The sequence below is a fragment of the Ixodes scapularis genome, unplaced genomic scaffold (assembly GCF_016920785.2).
Source record: "Ixodes scapularis isolate PalLabHiFi unplaced genomic scaffold, ASM1692078v2 PGA_scaffold1__304_contigs__length_218370807, whole genome shotgun sequence".
Classification (NCBI taxonomy): Eukaryota; Metazoa; Arthropoda; class Arachnida; order Ixodida; family Ixodidae; genus Ixodes; species Ixodes scapularis.
In genome coordinates this window covers 185,741,134-185,758,231 of record NW_024609846.1, presented here as the reverse complement: position 1 = coordinate 185,758,231, position 17,098 = coordinate 185,741,134, and the positions used below count along the sequence as shown (strand labels likewise).

Genomic DNA, 17,098 nt, shown 5'->3' with positions numbered 1-17,098 from the left:
CAAAAATACACTGAATCACTCAGTGGCGTCAGTCATCACCACATGTCAATAAAATCACTCTCTTTTTGGTGGAGAAAAATTGACGGCTGGCTAACGCAGCCTTCAGTGCCCTCCTTCTTCATAGCATGCGCTTCAAGCACTTCCCTCGCAGCTTTTTCACGAGCCCTCCCCACGATCGTGGTATTTTGAAAGTTGGGCTGGCACAGACAGTCTCTGCAATGAAGAGGCAAGTGTCCTCCAGGTGTTGAGCGCAAAGCCAGGTCATGCTCCCGCTTCCTCTCAGTTACGCACCGTCCTGTCAGGCCGATATACGCCCTACCGCATGTCAGCGGTATTCTATACACCACGCCCACGTCACAATCTACAAATCTTTTGGCATGATTGACGGTGCATAAGCGCGCGTCGTTTTTTTTTTCTGAATCCGTGGGCATAATTGGGCCAACTTACATGGTGCCGAAAACACAAGCGGCACATCAAATCTTTCTGCCACCTTTTTCAAGTTATGCGAAATTTTGTGCAAGTAGGGGATGACCTGAGGTCTCGTTTTTCTTTTTTACCCTCAAACTTGCCCTTGATCTTCTTCAGCAGCGTCTCGGCAACTCCAAGCAAAAGTGATGTTGGATAGCCGGCATCTCTAAGTCGACTAACCTGCCGGCTGAAGCTGTCACGCATAACATGGTGGCATGACTTCTGAAGTGCCGCTTGGAAACAAGTCTCAGCAATACCCATTTTTACTAATTTAGAATGTGCCGAATCATAGGCGAGGATTCCATTTTTGGAGCGCGGGGGGTAACTCCAACACACATGGTTTCCCGTGAACTGCAGTCTCAAGTCTAGAAATTGGAGAAATTGGCCGTCCGGGAGTTCGCGAGTGAAATTTAAGCAATTTGAGTGGTCATGAAACACCTCTAGCACACTCTTAACAACCTGGCGCGTCAAAAGGTTGTCAGAACGTTGCCATAGCACCAAATAGTCGTCGACATACCGGGCAACCTTACACACTTGTTTTCCTTCCAAGCCAATCTGAACATTTCGGTCGAACTTGGCTAGGAAAATGTCACAAAGGACAGGGGCGACGCAAGATCCTATACAAATACCTGCTTTTTGCACTTAATAACTGCCCTAAAAAAGAATGAAGGTGGACTGCAGGTAAAATTGCAAAAGTTCCATAAAACCGCCCAAACCTACACCACAAGTGATTTTGGCAGGACGGTGCGTAAATGAGAGGATGCGGGAGCATGACCTGGCTTTGCGCTCAACACCTGGAGGACACTTGCCTCTTCATTGCAGAGACTGTCTGTGCCAGCCCAACTTTCAAAATACCACGATCGTGGGGAGGGCTCGTGAAAAAGCTGCGAAGGAAGTGCTTGAAGCGCATGCTATAAAGAAGGATGGCAATGAAGGCTGCGTCAGCCAGCCGTCAATTTTTCTGCACCAAAAAGAGAGTGATTTTATTGACATGTGCTGATGACTGACGCCATTGAGTGATTCAGTGTATTTTTATCGGAGGTTGTTTGCTTTAGCTGTTTTTAAATCAATGTTCAGTTGAGAGTAAGCGCTCGTCCTGTTCGCCTCCCTTTTTGTCCTCGTCTTTGTTAGCGCTTTTAAATTTTATATCATGAACCAACTCGCCCGCTTCGCCACTTTAGACTTCTTTACACTGTACCACTTTCATGTGTCAGCCGAATTTTGAATATATTATGATTGTGGGGAAAGGAGGTGACAATACTCCGAGAGAATTGCTCAAGGCGTAGTTGATAGGAAAGGAGGGAGATAATTGTGTTGCCAGACTTCGGCGTATATGCATAAAAAATAAATAGCTTATATTGAGCGTTGATGCGATAACGGTGTGGTTGTTTACTTGGGTATGTTCTTTTATTTAACGTTCAGTTGAAGTTCAGCGCTCGTCTTGTGAATTTCTCCCTTTGTTCTTGTGTTTTTGCGCACTGCTACTAGTTGTAATCATGACCCAACACGCCTGCATTGCCACATCGATTTATTTAACGCAATCAGGTCATAAGACACTTTTTTGTATCGGTATTATACCTGTCATTGCTTCACTCAGAGAAATGACCTGATGACGTTTTGAAAGACGATAGCGCGTTTTCACAAGTGGATACGCCATTCTTTTGTTGTTAGAGGTTGGTGAACCATTACACTCGTCCTCAAAAGTTGTGTGTAGTACTGGGAAAACCAAAGACGCGAGCACGTAGTGATAGAAAGAGCCTAATTTCACCGAGCTCAAGAAGACACTGTCCAGATCAACACGGTCGTCCCCCTGTGTTTACTATCGCTTTACACAGCGCATGGGGTATAGTTATTACCCACCAAATTTGAAGGTGTGCTTCGAAGTCGGGAGCTGTATGTTCCTAAACAAATACAAAAAAAAAAATGCTTTTAGTAAACTACAAGTACATACTCAGAGAATCTACTTAGAGCGAAGCAAGGTTTTCTAAACCTTCTTGAAGTAGTGCTTTAAGTACATTATACTTAAAGTACTTCCCGTTGCTGGAAAGCAACATGCTTCTCACTGAGGAACACCAAGTTCCTTCTGTGGCGTCGAGGGGAAGGTCCCCTTGAGAGTCCACGCCTGCAATCAGGTCATCAAAAGATAATGCAGGTGGCTTCCAGGAGGAGATGAGGAACATAATGTCGACAAACCGGCATCGTTTTTTGCCGGACACGCCGCCGTTGTTAAGCCTAAACCGCACCGCTCGTGTTTTCGCAACTTTAACAAACAAACGAGCACCCTATATTGAAACAAATGTGTCTTCGGACCCTGCGTGCTCTGTGTTTCTTTAAGCTATCAGTGACAACACACACTGTTTCGGCAACGGCAAAAAGAAATAGTATAGCGGTTTTAATTACATTATTATTTTGCTTTCTTTTTTTATACTGCAAACCTATCGGCGTACTTTGTGTTACAGATAACATAACTGAAACACGGTATATCAAAATACAGGCAAACCAATATATTGCATAATATATATATATATATATATATATATATATATATATATATATATATATATATATATATATATATATATATATATATATATATATACATATATATATATATATATATATATATACATATATACTTATATATATATATATATGAAAAGTGAAACGCACGAAAGAAAAAATGAAACAATTATGTTCTTCTTTGGAGAATAGAGTCAGCCTAATGGAGACTAAGGCTAGCTGGAATTCGAAACAACTTCACACGAAACGACGACGCTAACGGGTAGTGGCTGCCGAAATAAAATCCGTACCGCCGGCTTTCCTGCCGAACCATTTGCTGGGCGTGCTAATGACATTTTAATGCTTTGTCGTAGTTACCACCGTGCGAACGGCAATTCCAGCATTGTTTCGCCGCTGGTCGCCTTTTTCCCGTTCTTTTCAGCTGCTTGTGCCACAGACGAATCCGCTAGATTCACTTGTTTGCCTTTTTTCTTGACATTAGTTTTCTGTGTTTCTGAATCGAATGTCATATTTAGGACCAAGCCTACCTTTCTATGTAAATTTTTTGTGGGTAACTTTTTTTCATAAATTAAAAAGCAGCTCATTTAGAAAAAATAAAGACGTTTACAATTGCCTGTAATGCCGAGTTAGAGCGCAGCTCTTGAACAGGGGGAGGGAGGGCGCGGAAAGGGGGGTATCCTCTCCTCCTCCCTTTCCTCCATCCTCCTCCCTAGTAACGTCACTCGTAACCCTCGTGACGTCACTCGTGACCCTGGTGACGTCACTCGTGACAACACCATCTCCATAGCCTCCGCATGGCCTCCTCTCCCTCTATGAAACGTCATCACAGTCGGATCGCGCCAACTCGGCTATTGGGCCCGAATCCAACCTTTGACGTACTGATTGAACACGAGCCCCGGCCGAACACTGATGCAGCAGACGTGCCCAATCTCAGGCCTCGATCGATTTGAGTGTGATGACGGTGCGGAGTCCCTTTACTTATCTAGAGTCTAAAAAAGAAACCCGTGCATCTACTTTCCCGCACAGCACTCGGAGAGCCAATCACCGAAACTTACGGAAGCAGATGAGCGAATGGCGATGCCGAAACATGTTTAGACCAAAAAACTCAGTCTGAGTTGTTACATTAAGCAATGCAAAACGTCAACCTTGGATTGCTTAATATCACAACTCAGACTGCGTTTTTTGGTCAAAACATATGTTTCGGCATCGCCATTCGCTCAGCTGCTTCCGTAAGTTGCGGTGATTGGCTCTTCGAGTGTTGTGCGGGAAAGTAGACGCACGGGCTCTTTTAGTGTAGGTGGCGTTGCTCGTGACCCAAGGGGCGTCACTCGTGACCCTCGTGACATCACACGTGACATCACACGTGACGTCAAACGTGACATCACGTGTGACGTTATTATGGGAAACGTCCCAGTCTGCAACACGCGGTTACCCTAACGGCGACGGCGACGGCGACGCCGCTCAAGCCGGAAACGGGCGCCTGAGAGGCTTGTGAGAGCTACGCTCTAAAAAAAAGGAGACACTGAAAGAGAGCCGCTAAAGGCTAACTTTTCTATATTTGTTGCAAGAAAAATTTTCCTATGATCATCTTGCAGTAATCAATAGCAGCAGAGGGTTCTATAAAATGAAGTCACTACAAAAGCCCAAATATTGAAGGGAAATCGTGGGACATAGAGATGCATACTAGCTAAAGTTTTGTCCACCTCAAATCTTTCACAGCAGTTAAGATTGGGACCTGCTTCTAGTTGCGTCATGGGTTGTGTTTTCGTTCAGATGTTTCCACTTCGGCTGTTCAAATCAACAACCTGTCTCTAGTATAAAAAAAATGTTGCGTTAGAAATATATAATCAAGAATCCCCATAGCACCATCTAATTTCTTCTTTTGTAATCAAGAATGGTTATTTTAAAAGGATAAATGTTTTTCATTTTAGTCGAAGTTTTAATAAACTGCGAAACATTTTCATTTTGCATATCTCTCTAAATAATGTTATTTCATTCTAAACAAAGGCTTGTTTACACTCTTGCAATCAAGTGCGACCGAGAGAGACGAGACCTGTTGAAACCTCTTAAAATTCCTATAAGAGGTATTCACTGGACGCCATATTTGTGGGTGATGTTTAGAGCGCATGCTCAGAACGAGCTCACATTAATAGCCTGCTAAGACCGGCAACCTTGATGGTGCTGAATGCATGGTCCAAAAGGGCTGCGGAAGCTCGTCGTCAGCACGCGCTCAGCAGCAGCGCACACGGATATGGCCGCCAGTGAATACTCCCTATACACGAACTCATCTCTGTTACGTCATGGCGCGGTGGTGGCGCGTCGGTCGCACTTCCGGTCCGGAGCTGTGGGCAGAAGTCCCCATGCCAGACGTGTATTCCTGCGTTGTTTTGAAAGGAACGAGACAAAAACTTTCCTTCTCGTCAAAACGCCGCGACTGGGGCCGTACCAAAAGTGTCGAGAAAGGTTTGAAGGTCAGTTTTCACGTGCTCGGTTCGTCCGAGAATATGCATATGTGCCGTGAAAAGGGAAAAGCAGACGCCGTCGGACAACGATTGCTTCGGCGGGAAGCACTTTGGGTTGAATTCACGGATACTTGTCGTCATCAGGTTTATTTGTTTTGTTCCAACATGAACGCCAGAAAACCGTCAAGTTGTGCGGACCACCTGCGGACTACGTTCAGTGCGTCTTCAAGTTCAAACGGCCACCTGATCGTTCGAATTGTCGGCTGCTCTTCAAATGTTTCTGCTTGTCGTCTGCTCTCTTAGACGACGCCGGCCCGTAGACAAAATCTTAGCCCGGTACTTGCGATAAGAAGTAACTGCACGCCTCAAAAGACTTAAATTTGAAGGTTGGTAAGCAGGCTCGATGTAAACCGCAGATACAAGGAGATGTTGATCATTGTTACCAGTGACCATCACCGACTTGCTAGGCCTGATTCGCATGGTCCGATTCTGCTTTAGATTTTCAATATCGACGTCGACCATCTCAGCTACGGTTCACGCTTTTGCAGCCCGAGCGACGTTGCGACTGAAAATTGCGAGCGAAATCTCATCATGCGAATCAAGCTTTATTAGCGTACATTCTGCGGCGTCCACGTGGAATGAATCGCCTCATGTCACATTATTGACGCGAAGTTTTGCAATTTAGCAAGCCTTGTTAATTTCGCTGAGGCCGCTCAAGTAGTCAGACATTGCCAGGAAGACGTAGCATCAACAATTCGAACGCGAAAAAGGGCAGGGGGACTCACACAGACGCCGATAACATCGCATTTCAATGGTTTGTTTATGGGCGACGGCGAGCTGCTTGCCCACTCCCCCATCGCGCATGCGCCGCTAGGGGCGCTCAGGTTTGTTTGTAAACGTGAGTTGGTAAATAGACAAGAAAACACACTAGCACCCTGGCGCCATCGATGCGGTGATCCTGGAACTGCATTTCACAACAGCGAGGTCAAATGTTTGTAATACTTATGAGAAAGGCTCGTTTATAACGTTGACAAATGTTTTCCGAGCCAAGAAAGAAACGATAATGCGCGAGAGAAATAGAAAATATGCCGGACCGATAAGTTTACACTGCTACCCAATAGATGGCGCTAGTGTGTCTTCTCGTTGTAAAATATATTAAGAGGTTTCAAGGCACTCTGTTCTAAGAGGTCGCAAGTGTGTGAACGGGCCTTAACTCTCAGTCAAAAGTCTGTGTGATCATCAAACCAATAGGAATCAATACATTTTTACGAGAAGTGAAAAATTATTTTTACTATTCTTCACATACTCTAAAAAAAGGCAGTGCGTCTACTTTCCCGCACAACACTCGAAGAGCCAACCGCCTCAATGCCGAAACAAATGTTAGGCTAAAAAATTGCAGTCTGAGTTGCGACATTAGGCAATGCAAGCGTGACGTTTTCCATTGCTTAATTTCACAACTCAGAGTGCATTTTTTCGTCTAAACATATGTTTCGGCATCGTCATTCGCTGAGCTGCCTCCGTAAGTTACGGTGATTGGCTCTCCGAGTGTTGTGCGGAAAGTAGACGGGCGGGCTTTTTTTTAGAGTGTAGGATAGCACATAAAAACGCTAAAACTGATATATTATTTTATAATGTTGATTTGCATGCGCCTTCTAGAGTTAGCCGTCATTTTCTCAAATTTTTCCTGACAGAGTTTGTTAAGCTCAAGTTTTTCACAATGCATACTCTTCCGATTAATATTGGACATTGTTAATTAGATACATTTATTAATTTTGTTGCTCTTAATTCAGCTTCTGCAGGAGCGTCTTTCGTCTGCCAGAGGTTACTTGTATTTGTTGCATTTTTGTTTTCTCATTTTGGAACAACAATTGTGGGAACCACGTGTTCCCTGTCTTCCTTTCTAGGCCTAGCACACGCAGGCCGTAAGGACCGCTACGGCAGCGGCTTCCCGGACACGGGGCAAGGCCGCATTCCTCGAAGAGGGCGATGTCTACCCTCGCCCTTTTGGGTGAAAGTGCCTCCGGTGCACCCTTGGGAATGATTGTGGACGCGGCTCGTCTGCAGAATAAGCCACACCACCTACCCAGGCGCGTCCATTTCCCGTAGGCTAGATAAGCCGGCCGCGAGCGGCGGCCGAGTGGTCTCTCTCGTTGAGGGAGGCTCTGGCCTCGGAGCCCCTTTCTTTTTGAGCTTCCCCCTTCCCACGAAAGTGTCTAATAAGGGAGCGGTGGCCACCTCCAGGTAAATCTGTCTAATACAAAAGCGCCGATATTTTTCCGTTCCTTTCATTTATTAGTGTTTGGCCGACGGGCAACGAGTGGTGGCACAGAAGCTAATAAAACACGTCATTCTACGGACCTACAGACAACCTTTGTTTCTACGTGGTACCCCCTCAAAGGGGAAACACACAGTATTTTGCTTGGAAGTTATGACTTAATTTGAAGATGTAAAATTGTATTCTATTACACACAATTCTTAATAGCTGCTCGTGTGTAGTATTGAAAAATAAAGAATTATTAAGTTATTACCGTAAAGGCCCGGCTCGACCGTTTTAGTATATTTGTTACGACGGCGTGTGACATATTCATTACTGCTGGATTACTGGTAGACGGCCGTTTTTCGATGAAAATATTTAATCATTAATTTTGATTATCTTTGTAAGATTTCACGCAGCTGAGCCCTAATTTAACCTTTCAGAACTCAGTGCCGAGTCCGTCTATTAAAGAGACACTGGATTTTCAACAAAATTTAAAAAGACGCATACTTTACAATAACAAAAAAATTACAGTAAAAAAACTGTCCGCGTTATATTTACAACAGGTGCCATGTGTGTGGAGTTCACCACCCGTTCTAGGCCCCGCCCACCCCAAAACGATGTCCCCGCCCATTACTACCGGATTGGCTTGGCTGCTTGACTGAACACGTACGCAAACCAAAGCCCCTTGTCCCGACGTTCGGTGCGATTATTCTGCCGTCTGACGTCCTGATACCTTCTGCTAGTCGTGCCGGTAGACGCACTGTCACAGGTTCGGATGTTAAAGGTCCCATTTAAACAAACAAATTTGGAATTTGACTTGGACCGCTGTCCAGGTGCTAGGACCACACCTTGGCGATAGACATCCTGAGAGGCGGGAGGAATTGAGAGCAAAGCATGCCGACGTTAAGAACAGTATTTTATCAAATAATTCAAAAGTAAGGGAAGGGCGCACAGGACGGACACACAGTCGAAAGAAGGAAAGAAAAAAATATCAAAAGTCAAATCGAGGTTGTCATACAGTTTTGGAGGGGGAGAGCCGAGTCAGCGTTCCAAGGTGCAGGTGGAGGTCCGGTTCGTTGCGCCGCCAGTCGGGGTCGAGAAGCCATGGTGGCTTGGGTGTTGTAGTGACGCACAACACTCACTCAGAAGCACTCACACCCCTCTCCGTCGAACACCTTCTCGGTGTTCGAACAACCATACCGACGCGGATCTGCTCAGCGCCGACCATCCACACCGTGGCAACCTTGCTCCGCGGTGTGTTCCACAAAACCTCGCGCGCACGGGCTAAGCTCGCGCTCCTGTCCTCGGCGCTCGCGCACCCCACTCACAAACACGGGAACGGACAACACCATAACCATTGAAGGGCAAAAATAGTTATTGAATTCTGTGACACGCACCGCCAGCGTACGTCATCGTCTGCTCTCACAACGCACACTAGTGACACCTGGTAGACCCGTAAGAGGCGGCCGTGAAAGCGGCGCGTCCACGACCGCCATCGCTTGCCTCCGTCTTCTATTCCGCCGCCGTCTAAAACCGACTGCAACGCTCGCAAGACTCGACCACGAAAGCGGTGTTCTAGCATTCCATCATGCACGAACCACGATTCAATACAAGCCTTGTCAGCGCCTGTCAATGTAAAATAAAAATCGATTGAAATAACAAAAAAAAAATTAGCAGAAAATGTGGAATCCCATTAGCTTTTCTGTTCTTCCTTTCTTGCATAGCGTCCGCGAGCAAGGTCGGTGAGCGCATAGCCTCCTCTATACTCACAAAGGCTGGCAGTTCAACGATGGAGACATAGAGTGCCCGGTCGCAGATTTGGAGCGCGAGGATATGGTAGCACAGAGCATTAACGAGTCATTTCTCGGGGAGCCGGGACGTGAGCGCACAGCTTTTGCAACGGCGAAGACCCGAAACACACTTTCGGGTCCTCGCATCTCGCCGCAGCGATTCGCAACAGCGGCAAGGCGCTGCGTTTCGGCGTCTCGCCGCAGCGGGGCACCAGTCGCGTGGCTCTCCTCTCATCGGTTATCTCCCGCTCCACATAGAGTCACTAAATGAGCTACGCTTATAGTATCGGCTCTCTGTTTCCCGATGGCGTTGTGGGTGCCGCCATTTTGATGCTTGAGCACAGCAGACGCAACTGCCGATCGTCATGATTCGAAAGTGTGACTTCTTCAGCATTAGATTCGGTGTTAAAAAGCTCATGTAATATTGCTTTGTGCTGTCGCGAACTGTTTCAACATTTGTGGAAAACGGAAAAGCGCTTCCTGTGATTTTTTTTTTTTCTTTCATATAAAGTTTTAGATAACTGGTCACCATGATTTTAAGCCACAAAATGGTGTCACGGGGTTCTTTGTGGTTAATAATTGACAAGATGCAATGTCCTTCGTTTTTCTTAAAACATGTATTTACAAAAGAAATCAAAGAGTTCATATGGTTATACTAAAAGAAAAAAAAAGGAAAACTTAGTAGAAAAAAAAATTGAAGCAAGGAAAACGCAACTGTCACCATTTCTTTGAGTCACCATGCGCAGCAGCGGGTGTTGTGTCTGGGGCTGTCGTTGTCGGCCGACGGTTGTGGCAGGCAGTCAGGAGCGGGAGCGGTTGGCTTCCGTCGATGACCCAAGAGCGCACCAAGTGCTCGCGCAGTAGGGAGCCGGGCAACGCAGGTTTCTGTGCGCTGCCCTCGCTAGAAGAGGCTGCCGGTCAGACAGTAGGAGCGAACCCCGATTGCCCTGGTAGATGGTGTCGTTCCGAGTCCCGACCCAGCACGTCCTCCCGGCCAGTCGTTTTCACGCGCTCCGTGCACGCACTCCAAATCTCTTCCCTTCTTCATCTTCCATCTCCCTCCAAGCCGATCCATGGATTCACTTGCACTTCTTTTCCACATTGAGTCACATCATCACAAGGAGCCCCCCTTTAAGTTTTTTTTTTTTAAGTACCAAAAGAAATTACATACACACAAAAAAAAAAAACCAAGGCCATGATGATGTGCGCAAGTTCATTGCAGCCTAATGAGATAACCCGCACCCACATTCTTTCTTCTTTAAATGTACTCCACGCGAAATGAGCACTTTTGAGGCAATCAGACCCCAGCGTAACACTCGGCTGTTAAAGGAGCAATGCAACAATTTTTGTACTTTGCACAAATACAGCTTAAAACGGATCCCTAACGTTAATGACCTGTGAAACACGCGTTTGTTTTTCACCCCACGCAATAGAAGTCCCAGAAAAAAATTAAAGGAAGACGAGCAGCGTTCACCCCCTCAACTCACAGCCAGAACAAGCGGCCACGTGATCTGGAGCCGATTATATGCCGCCAATGTTGATCATAGCCACGCGCTGGGGTTGGCAAAGCGCAGGACACGCGCTGAGTTCCAGACATTGTTATGGCTCGGCTGTTGTCGTCGTTGCAGCGATTGGACACGGGTCACAACCCGAATGCTTCTCGAGCTAGCTATTGTCACGAGCCCAAGTCGAGTGCCCACGCAATGCTCGGGTCCAATCTATGAACCGCATTCAAATATCGTCACTTGGGTGTACTGCGATCCCCGAGTTACGTCATTAAATTTTGCAAAGGAGAGATTGAATGAAAATGATCGCTTTTGTCCTCGAAATTACACCGCAACAAAGGAGTTTCTTGGCCAATGGTGTTGCGTGTGAGTATCCTTGAGTCCCAGGTGTGCCAGTAAGCTCGTGTAGAGAGAAAAACATTCCAATTGAATATCGTTGCACAGCTCCTTTAAGTTGTTTCGCCTTGTTTCGATATTGTAAAGGATGGTGGGTCGTCTGAACAACAAAATGCGTTCCATACAAATGCACACGAACCTTCTCTATTACCCAGACCATGACCAATGAATGTTATTGTCCTCATACCGACTTCGCACTTCATGGGTTTACTGTAATACCGGCTTGTCGCATTCTCTCAAAAAACTGCTTTAACGCCTCCACATGTTCTCAAATTTCCTTGCAAATACGCTCCCAAATATGCATAACCCGAGGTATATTACTAAAGCAAATTCTAACGATAAATTATTACAGTTCATTCTACTTTGCACTCCTCTCAATCGTAATGAATGAATCGTAACGAAGAATCATTTGAATCCACTACGCTTCTTCTAACGCTCGGTGATAATGCCCACCATCGTACCAAAGCACTTCATACGCCACGAAGAATTTCCTGGCAGTTCTCGATCACAGTGCCTTCCGGACCAGTTCGTCGAACATCTTCTTCATAAGCTCCAGGTGCATCTTGACTGTGCCGTCGCGTATCCGGCGCTCCTTCTCCTCCATATCTAGCCTTCTGACCTTGACCGCCACCTCTACTTCAAACTTGGTCCTCTCAAAGGCCAGCCGCTCTTCGTCGAGCTTGAGCCTTCGCTCCTCAAGCTGCAGTTCTTTTTCCTGGATCATTTGTTCCCGGTTCACTTGCCTTTCAAGGAACTCCTGCTGTCCATCCTGACACTTCCTTTTGGCCTTTCCATTTCCGTGCTCTATGGTGTCCTCTCCGGGCGAGACGGAAGGGTCGGCTCCTGCCAGGCTGTAGCCCTTGATGAACTCGGCCGGGACGCTGTCGTGAGGATCTACCTCCAGCACGGGGTAGTTATTGGTCGTGCCCAGTGGCGAAAGCACTGTTTGAACCTCAGGGTTCCTCTTTTGGAGGCACGGCCTCGGGTAGAGCACTCTGCGGGGATTGGGGTACGCCGGCTTCTTCATGTCGAAGACCCGCTGCAGCAGCTTTTCCTTCTCTAAGTACTGCTCGTGAGTGGTTGGCCTGCTTTTCAAGCGCTCTTCACCGTCGGTGTCACTCCACTGCGAGAGCCGCAGGTCCTCCCGTTCCCTGGCACTCCCACCGTTACTAAGTTGGTTTAACCTACTCGGCATACTACCGTCGACGGCAGCGACGTATTCACCTTCCGCGTCAGGCACCTCCTTCAGGGTTTGTTCGGTCGAGTCTTTCGCTCCATGAATATTTCCCACAATCACGTCATACAGAGGATGGTCCATACACTTGACAGTTACCTGTCCCGTTAGGAACGGCGACGCAAGGCGAATGTTTGCCTCTGGCAACATCAGACACGTCCCGTCCACTAAAAATACCGGACTGACTTTGCCAGTAAAATCTTCAGATGCGACCAGTTTCCGGCGCACTATCACGGTGTTACTCCCGGTGTCTCTCAACACCTTTACTGCTTTGCCGTTCAAAATCCCATCTGTGATTGGCATAACGTCCGACAGAATTGGTCTCGCCTTTTCAGTCATATTCATGGTGGGCGTTCTGAAGGCGTTTCTTGTGATTTTCTTTCTTCCCCGTGAGAACGCGTCCGTCTTACCAACAGGATCATCATCGGGTTCTACGAAACATGAAACTTCTGTCTTTCCGTTCTTTCCTTGCGGACATGATCTGAACTCGTGGCCTGACCTCTGACACACTTGACAGAATACGCGTGTTTCTGGCTTTGATCGGCAATCTGCTGCCTTGTGGCCCAACTTACCACACAAGAAACATTTTATCTTTGGAGCGGGTTTGCTGCCTTGCACATCTTCCTTCCGGGAATCTAAGGCTTCCTTGGCCTCCTTCCTGAAGTTGGCCAGATTAGGCTGGCCCCGCGCCTCCAGGAAGTGGTCCGCCATTTCAACCAGCGCCGATATGGTCTTACAGCTTCTTTCCTTTAAGAAAACAGCCAGCCTAGGATAACAATTCCGAAGGAATTGCTCCCCGATCATCTGGTCACGAACCCCTTCATACGTTTTTGGGCATTCGTTCATACTGACCCAGTGGTTGAAGAACCCCTCTAGTCTCGCAGCAAACTGGCTCCCTGTCTCTCCGTCCAACGGCTTGTTCTCTCTAAATTTCTCGCGGTACCCTTCTGCCGTGTACCGAAACCGCTGGAGCAAAGCCCTCTTCGCCATATCATAATTCAGAAAGTCTTCAGGTGACATCCTACCTATGACCTCCAGAGCTGGGCCAACCAGGCACATGCTTAGAGCAGTCGCCCACTTCTCTTGTGGCTAATCTTGCCCCTGAGCTACACGCTCAAATCTCCTCAAATACGAGTCGAGATCGTCCCTTTTGTCATCGAAGGGAGGCATAAGCTTGTGAGGACTAGGAGATAGCGATATAGATGCGCGACATGACCCTTCACTGCCATCTCTTCGTCCTATCTCGGTTGCGCTAGCCTCTGCAAGACGAATCTTTAATTCGATAATGCGTTGCTCACTTTCTGCCTTGAGGCGCTGTGCTTCCCTCTCAGCAGCCCTCTCTTCTCGTTGGCGTGCTCGCTCCTCGTCCACCCAAGACCTCAACTCCGCTCCTGCCAGTCCCAACTCAGCGCCCAAAGACATTAACTCTTTAACCTCCATTCTGATTAATTATTGTTACGTAGAAAAACGAAGGAACAGAATATCTTGTCCTGTCGCGGACGCCAGTTAATTGTCACGGGGTTCTTTGTGGTTAATAATTGACAAGATGCAATGTCCTTCGTTTTTCTTAAAACATGTATTTACAAAAGAAATCAAAGAGTTCATATGGTTATACTAAAAGAAAAAAAAGGAAAACTTAGTAGAAAAAAAAAATTGAAGCAAGGAAAACGCAACTGTCACCATTTCTTTGAGTCACCATGCGCAGCAGCGGGTGTTGTGTCTGGGGCTGTCGTTGTCGGCCGACGGTTGTGGCAGGCAGTCAGGAGCGGGAGCGGTTGGCTTCCGTCGATGACCCAAGAGCGCACCAAGTGCTCGCGCAGTAGGGAGCCGGGCAACGCAGGTTTCTGTGCGCTGCCCTCGCTGGAACAGGCTGCCGGTCAGGCAGTAGGAGCGAACCCCGATTGCCCTGGTCGATGGTGTCGTTCCGAGTTCCGACCCAGCACGTCCTCCCGGCCAGTCGTTTTCACGCGCTCCGTGCAGGCACTCCAAATCTCTTCCCTTCTTCATCTTCCATCTCCCTCCGAGCCGATCCATGGATTCACTTGCACTTCTTTTCCACATTGAGTCACATCATCACAAATGGGTAAGTGTCGTTACTCTGAAGCGTAGCTTATTCAGTGGCACGAGCTCCACCGTTTCCATTTCGGCAGCCGCTTCCTGTGGCGATCTGCCAGGCTTTGCCAGTTATAGAAGGCTATGGTGAGTGTCAAGGCGCTGAATTAAAACGGTACTTAAAAATATTCGCCCAAGATAGCCAGGTGCATTGCCCAAAACTCGAAACCTAAGGGCCTTCTGAAGCGAAGTGACGGAAACATATCTGGACAAACCTCATGCGACGCAAACACCTGATTTCTTCCAGCCATATGTCTCGCCAATTCTTACCTGTGTAGTTGACCTTTCAGTATCGAAACCATGGTCGCAATAACGATGGTTGAACGACTATCGGAGTATAGGGGCCGCTTTAACAGAAAATGGCACATTTATTTAGCATCAGAAAGCGCAAACGCACAAATCAAGCTAAAGAGTTGACGTGGGAAGCAAGGCTTACGCCAGTCTGCTACGAAAACAAACACACGCTCAGCGCTTTCAAAGGCGCGTATTTGCGAAAGATGTTAGCTGCAAAATAGGTTGGTTGAGATCTCAAAAAAACTTGGTGAACGTTAAACAACTCGCGCTCATAAAAATAGCGGAGTTCAACAAGTTATGCGGTATATAAACCACTGATCTCTACTAGAGGTCTTTATGGCGCATTGAGCAAAGAGGTATGAAGTCACCGAAAAGAAGCGGCTCGTTCCGGAAGTGAGCGCTGGACAGGCTTTTCAGCTGTTCCTAGTGCTGGGCCCTAAACTCGTCAAACACAAAGTTCGAGCCGAAATTTCGGAGAGCGCGCTGATTGGACGTTGGCGAAAAAAGCGCGGAGTCATCGTCGTGATAGACCAATCGGTGCGCTCCGTCAACTTCGGCCCCAACTTTGTGTTTGACGAGTTTAGGGGCCCTGGTTCGAAAAGCCTCCAGGGCGCTGGACAGCGCATGCAGAGCCGAGAGGTCTCCAGGGAAGCCATTCGATGTAAAAATTGTGAAACTCTAGGTGATCCAGTGTACGTATATCCAACCTTCAAATGCCTTATTCTCGGAGTTTGTTTCAAACGGGTTTATTAAAACCACTCAAATACAGACAAAAAATCATAGACGATAACATAAACTGAATGCACTTCGAAGCCCAGCAGACGCCCGACTTCCGGAACAAGCAACAAACTTCCTTCTGCTACACTTGCGCCAGGCTTGGGGGGCAACGGGCACGAGATCGGACTATAGGGGGCACTTTATGGAGCTTGTTGTCCCTACAACCCGGTGTTTACTAACACAACATAACAAAGTTGAACCTCGCCTAGCACGGTCTGGGCACGAGAGCTTACGAGGATTGGCCTTCGAACCGTCGTCTTCGATTTCTTTAATCAGAAACAAACAATAAAATTCGGTTTGTTGTTCCCAGAGCTGAAGCGTACCGCTAGAGGCGTGACTGTTCGATCTCTTTCCCAATAGGGAGTATTCACTGGCGGTCATAGCTGTGTGCGCGGCTGCTGAGCGCGTGCTGACGGCGAGCTGGCGCAGTTCTTTTGCAACGAGCATTCCACAGCATCACGATTGCCGGTCTTAGCAGGCTACTAATGTGAGCATGTTCTGAGCCTGCGTGTTCTAAACATGCACTAGAATTATTGCCCCTCTAATATAACGTCCAGTGAATGTCCCCTATAGATAGAGATAAGTGGTATGAACCGCTCGCCGCAAGCGCTGTCCGCCATGTTTGTTATACTTTGAAACCGAAGCGGAAAGTTCGATCTCGTGATATTTACTAAAATGATAATCAGTCAATATCGTTTGTTTTTGAAACATCAAATATGTCGAATTTGGGAGAGGAAGCTTGTGGAGGCGACATGCCGATGTGGAGGGACACGCCCCCAACGATGACCAAAACCAGGAGACGCTATTGGACGAAAATTAGAGCTCACTTGTCGCCAAAAGCTACTTTGGTCACTCTCGGGAGGGTAACCAGAGGGTCACCAAAGCAGTTGTTTGCACCAAGTCAGTTCTCCACTTCGTACAATAGCGCATCTTGGTTTTGGTCATTGTTGGGGTTGGGAGGGGGGGGGGGGCGTGGCCCTCCACAGCGTCATGTCGCCTCCAGAAGCTTTATACCTCCATGAATAGAGGATTACCGAGGCTGAGAGGGCAGGGAAAAACAATTCTACAACCAGCATTTCGAACAGCAATCATCTCTTCCACCAATGATAGCCGAGACACGAAGCGCAGCTAGCTACACTCGATGGCAGGCAAAAGGTCTGTTCAAGCATACAGCGCAGCGCCGAATCTGCGCTGAAAAGGACCTTGATACGGCGCTGATGCTGTGCCGAGTTCAGCAACAATGCATCGGCGCTGCGTCGCCGCTCACCACCATGGAGCAACGC

General features: G+C 47.4%; 1 protein-coding gene across 1 annotated transcript; it reads right to left on the bottom strand.

The window, feature by feature from the left end:
* Positions 1 to 11,903: 11,903 nt before the first annotated feature.
* On the bottom strand, positions 11,904 to 13,343 carry LOC121835876. Its single transcript, XM_042290418.1, has 2 exons — positions 13,205 to 13,343; positions 11,904 to 12,922 (listed from the first exon to the last, which is right to left on the bottom strand). Exons 1-2 carry the CDS (start codon positions 13,341 to 13,343, stop codon positions 11,904 to 11,906), a joined length of 1,158 nt encoding a protein of 385 aa, XP_042146352.1.
* Positions 13,344 to 17,098: the final 3,755 nt, after the last annotated feature.